This window comes from Malurus melanocephalus, unplaced genomic scaffold, assembly GCF_030028575.1.
Source record: "Malurus melanocephalus ecotype Western Australia unplaced genomic scaffold, MMel_1.1 scaffold_1203, whole genome shotgun sequence".
Taxonomy (NCBI): Eukaryota; Metazoa; Chordata; class Aves; order Passeriformes; family Maluridae; genus Malurus; species Malurus melanocephalus.
Genome location: NW_026624435.1, coordinates 26725 through 32603, shown reverse-complemented (window position 1 = coordinate 32603; position 5879 = coordinate 26725). Strand labels below are relative to the sequence as shown.

At 52.0% G+C, this 5879-nt stretch overlaps 1 protein-coding gene across 1 annotated transcript in view; it reads left to right on the top strand.

Moving 5' to 3' along the window:
- Positions 1-4142: 4142 nt before the first annotated feature.
- Positions 4143-5879, top strand: part of LOC130586554 (speckle-type POZ protein-like) — a gene marked incomplete at its 3' end in the record, with an annotated part of 20903 nt that continues 19166 nt past the window's right edge. Inside the window, exon 1 of the mRNA XM_057387393.1 lies at positions 4143-4275. Coding sequence (XP_057243376.1) covers positions 4198-4275 — 78 coding nt within the window. The remainder of the gene's footprint in view (positions 4276-5879) is intronic.

The window sequence follows — 5879 nt, the reverse complement described above, 5'->3', positions numbered from 1 at the left end:
CCTCCTCATCCCCTGTACCTTTCCCTGCTGAGGGGGGCAACACCAGCTCAGATTTTTCCTCCATCCTGGGATGGATTTTCCATTTTCCCCCTGTGCTTTTCCTCCTGAGCAGCCCCAGCTCAGCTTTTTCTCCACCTTGGGATAAATTTTCCCTCTTCATCCCCTGGGCCTTTCCCTGCTGAGGGGAGCAACACCAGCTCAGCTTTTCCTCCACCCTGGGATGGATTTTCCCTGTTATCCCATGTGCCTTTACCCCCTGAGCAGCCCCAGCTCAGCTTTTCCTCCATCCTGGAGGAATAAATAGAAATAAATTTATATTTATTCTATATAAATATAAATTTTACATATAAAATTTATATTTATATAAAATATTTTTATATTATGTATATTTAGGCTCCATCCCCATGGAGCTGGGAATGACCCTACAGAGCTGGGAATGACCCCACAGAGTTAGGAGTGACCCCACAGATATGGGAATGTTTTCCAGAAAATGGAATTTCTGGATTAGGAGAACACAAGGAGGTGGTTGTGGCTGCAGGTTTCATTCCCACCTTTTGGCCAAGGATGTGTGGAGAGGCCACAGGGTCATTTCAGAGGATTCTAAAGTTATTTTAAGTTATTTTTATGCTTTTTTTTTTAATCCATCCCTTTAATACCTCTTGAATAAAAGCTGCATTTTCAGAGATCGTGTGGCAAGGAGCAAAAAGGCGTCAGTTAAAAACTGAAATCACAGAAATGTACTGCAATATTACCAATACACCAACAAAATCTGATTTCCTGGCCCGCTCTCCTGGGTTATTTATTTATTCCCCGTGTTTTTTTCCTGCTGAAGCTTTTCCCTCTCTGACCATCTTGTTGCTCAGCGTGCAGACAGGTGGCTGGATCCAAAATCCTCCCTGGTGTCGCTGGCTGCTGCTCTGCTCACAGATATCTGTGTGCTCTTGGGTGTGTGGTGCTGCAGGGCAGAGAGGGGCTGGAGCCGGGCTTTTCCTCTGCAAAACCCTCAGTTCTGATTTCTAGGCTGAGTCTGGGTCCTTCCCTCTGCCAAACCCCTCAATCCTGGGCTCTTTTCTCTGCCAAACCCCGCAGTCCTGGTTTCCAGGATGAACCCGGGGCTCTTCCCTCTGCCAAATTCCCCAGTTCTGGTTTCCAGGCTGAACCTGGGCCTTTCCTTCTGCCAAACCCCTCAGTCCCAGGCTCTTCTCTCTGCCAAATCCCCCAGGCTGAGCCTGCGCCTTTTCCAAACCCCCCAGTCCTGGTTTCCATGCTAAAACCAGGTTCTTCTCTCTTCCAAATCCCCCAGTTCTGGTTTCCAGGATGAACTGGCGCTCTTCCCTCCACCAAACCCCTCAATCCCGGACTCTCCCTCTGTCAAATCCCTCAGTTCTGATTTCCAGGCTGAGTCTGGGTCCTTCTCTCTGCCAAACCCTTCAATCCTGGGCTCTTTGCTCTGCCAAAACCCCCCAGTTCTGATTTCCAGGATGAACCGGGCCTCTTCCCTCTGCCAAACCCCTCAATCCTGGGCTCTTTTCTCTGACAAACCCCCCAGTCCTCATTTCCAGGCGGAGTCTGGATCCTTCTCTCTTCGAAATTCCCCCAATCCTGATTTCCAGGCTGAACCTGGGCCTGTCACTCTGCCAAACCCCTCAGTTCTGATTTCCAGGATGAACCGGGGCTCTTCCCTCCACCAAACCCCTCAATCCTGGGCTCTCCCTCTGCCAAACCCCTCAATTCTGATTTCCAGGCTGAGCCTGGGCCTTTCCCTCTGCCAAACCCCTCAGTCCTGGGCTCTTCCCCCATTTCCATGCTGATTTCTGATTTTCATGATTTTTTTCTCTCCCTCAGGTGCCGTTTTTCCCCATTTCAGAGCCGATCATTGATTTTGATGATTTTTCTCCCCCTCAGGTGCCGTTTTTCCCCATTTCCATGCCGATTGTTAATTTAATAATTTTTCTCTCTCCCCAGGTGCCGTTTTTCCCCATTTCCTTGCTGATTTTGATGATTTTTCTCTCCCCCAGGTGCCGTTTTTCCCCATTTCCGTGCTGATTTTGATGATTTCTCTCTCCCCAGGTGCCGTTTTTCCCCGTTTCCGTGCCGCCTGTGCCCCCTGCCCGCTCTCCAAGCTGGCGATGTCCAGGGTGCCGAGTCCCCCCCCTCCGGCAGAGATGTCCAGTGGCCCCGTGGCCGAGAGCTGGTGCTACACACAGGTGAGCTCAGCTGGATGGGAATGGGGATTTGGGATGGGTTTGGGGTCTGGGGCTGCAGAGGGGTCTGCTGGAGTTACACACAGAGACTTACACAGCAGTTACACACAGGATTTACACACAGCAGTTACACAGCAGTTACACAGAGGAATTACACACAGCAGTTACACACAGGATTTACAATAGTTGCATATGTGAATTACACACGGCAGTTACACACAGGAATTATACACAGCAGTTACACACAGGGCAGTTACAGGAATTACACATGGCAGTTACACACAGAAATTACAACAGTTACACGGATTAATTACACACAGGAATTACACACAGGTGTTACACATACAGCAGTTACACACAGCAGTTACACACACAGCAGTTACAGCAGTTACTCACAGGAATTACAGCAGTTACACAGCCCCACACAGAGGTTACACAGCAGTTACACACAGCAGTTACACAGAGGACAGTTACACACAGGATTTACACACAGCAGTTACACAGAGGACAGTTACACACAGGATTTACACACAGCAGTTACACAGCAGTTACAGGAATTATACATGGCAGTTACACACAGGAATTATACACGGCAGTTGCACAGCAGTTACACACAGCAGTTACACGAATTACAACAGTTACTCAGCAGTTACTCAGCAGTTACAGGAATTATACATGGCAGTTACACACAGGGCAGTTACACACAGGGCAGTTACAAACAGGGCAGTTACTCACTGCAGTTACAGCAGTTCCTCCCTGCAGCCGTCCCTCGCCATGGCAGCCGCTGCCCGGTGCCCATGGCCGGGCCCTGCAGGAGTCTCTGGGCTCAGCCCATTGCCACCATTGCCCCATTGCCCTTTCCCAGTGCCCCATTGCCACTGCCCATTGCCCCGTTGCCACTGCCCATTGCCCCATTGCCCCATTGCCCATTGCCCCATTGCCTTTGCCTGGTGCCCCATTGCCCCATTGCCACTGCCCTGTTGCCCCATTGCCCCATTGCCCCCTTGCCCANTTCTGATTTCCAGGCTGAGTCTGGGTCCTTCTCTCTGCCAAACTCCCAAATCCTGGGCTCTCGCTCTGCCAAACCCCTCAGTTCTGATTTCCAGGATGAACTGGGGCTGTTCCCTCCACCAAACCCCTCAATCCCGGGCTCTTCCCTTCACCAAACCCCTCAATCCTGGGCTCTCCCTCTGCCAAATCCCTCAATTCTGATTTCCAGGCTGAGCCTGGGCCTTTCCCTCTGCCAAACCCCTCAGTCCTGGGCTCTTCCCCCATTTCCGTGCTGATTTCTGATTTTGATGATTTTTCTCTCTTCCCCAGGTGCCGTTTTTCCCCATTTCCATGCTGATTTTGATGATTTTTCTCTCCCTCTCCCTCTCTCCCCAGGTGCCGTTTTTTACCATTTCCGTGCCGATTTCTGATTTTCATTATTTTTCTCTCTCCCTCCAAGTACCATTTTCCCCCCATTTCCATGCCGATTTCTGATTTTGATGATTTTTCTCTCTTCCCCAGGTGCCGTTTTTCCCCATTTCCGTGCTGATTTTGATGATTTTTCTCTCCCTCTCCCTCTCTCCCTCAGGTGCCGTTTTTCCCCATTTCCGTGCCGATTTCTGATTTTCATGATTTTTCTCTCTCCCTCCAAGTACCATTTTCCCCCCATTTCCATGCCGATTGTTAATTTAATGATTTTTCTCTCTCCCCCAGGTGCCGTTTTTGCCCATTTCCGTGCTGATTTTGATGATTTCTCTCTTCCCCAGGTGCAGTTTTTCCCCATTTCAGTGCCGATTTCTGATTTTCATGATTTTTCTTGCTCCCCCAGGTGCCCTTTTTCCCCATTTCCGTGCTGATTTTGATGATTTTTCTCTCTTCCCCAGGTGCCGTTTTTCCCCATTTCCATACTGATTGTTAATTTAATAATTTTTCTCTCTCCCCAGGTGCCATTTTTCCCCGTTTCCGTGCCGCCTGTGCCCCCTGCCCGCTCTCCAAGCTGGCGATGTCCAGGGTGCCGAGTCCCCCCCCTCCGGCAGAGATGTCCAGTGGCCCCGTGGCCGAGAGCTGGTGCTACACACAGGTGAGCTCAGCTGGATGGGAACTGGGATTTGGGATGGGTTTGGGGTCTGGGGCTGCAGAGGGGTCTGCTGGAGTTACACACAGAGACTTACACAGCAGTTACACACAGTTACACACATTAATTACACACGGCAGTTACACACAGAGAGTTACACACAGCAGTTACACACAGAGAGTTACACAGCATTTACACACAGCATTTACACACAGCTGTTACACACATGAATTACACACGGCAGTTACACACATGAATTACACACGGGAGTTACACACAGGAATTATACATGGCAGTTACACAGAGCAGTTACACACAGGGCAGTTACACACATAGCAGTTACAGCAGTTACACACAGGAATTACAGCAGTTACACAGCAGTTACAGGGCAGTTACACACAGCAGTTACACGAATTACAACAGTTACTCAGCAGTTACACAGCAGTTACACCAGTTACACACAGCAGTTGCACACACGAATTACAACAGTTACTCTGCAGTTACTCTGCAGTTACCCAGCAGTTACGCACAGCAGTTACACATGGCATTTACACACACAGGAATTACAGCAGTTACACAGCAGTTATACAGCAGTTACCCAGCAGTTACACACTGCAGTTATACACATGAATTACACACGGCAGTTACACACAGTAGTTACAGGAATTATACACGGCAGTTACACAGCAGTTCCTCCCTACAGCCGTCCCTCGCCATGGCAGCCACTGCCCGGTGCCCATGGCCGGGCCCTGCAGAAGCCCGGGGCTCATCCCAGTGCCCCGTTGCCCCCATTGCCACTGCCTGGTACCCGTGGCAAGGTCCTGCAGGATCTCCTGGGCTCATCCCATTGCCCGGTGCCCCATTGCCCCATTGCCCCTGTCCAGGCCCTGCAGTAGCCCTGGGCTCAGCCCGTTGCCACGACTGCCCTTGTCCAGGCCCTGCAGCATCTCCTGGGCTCAATTTGGTGCCCCATTGCCGCTGCCCGGTGCCTGTGGCCAGGTCCTGCAGGATCTCCTGGGCTCAGCCCAGTGCCCCATTGCCCTGTTGCCCCATTGCCCTTGCCCCATTGCCCTTGCCCCATTGCCCTTGCCTGGTGCCCCACTGCCACTGCCCAACACCCCATTGCCACTGCCCATTGCCCCATTGCCACCATTGCCGGTGCCCATGGCCAGGCCCTGCAGGAGCCCCTGGGCTCAATCCGGTGCCCTGTTGCCCCATTGCCCTTGCCCATTGCCCCATTGCCCCGTTGCCCTTGCCCAGTGCCCCATTGCCCCATTGTCCTTGCCCATTGCCCCATTGCCCAATTGCCACTGCCCAGTGCCCCATTGCCCCATTGTCCTGGTGCCCCATTGCCCCGTTGGCCATTGTCCCATTGCCTTGTTGCCCCGTTGCCCTGTTACCCTTGCCCATTGCCCCATTGCTCCATTGCCCGTTTCCCCATTGCCCGTTCCCCCATTGCCCGTTGCCCCATTGCCCCATTGGCACTGCCCAGTGCCCGCTTGCCCAGTGCCCCATTGCCCAGTGCCCCATTGCCCTTGCCTGGTGCCCCATTGCCCATTGCCCCATTGCCCATTGCCCATTGCCCCGTTGCCCCATTGTCCCATTGCCCC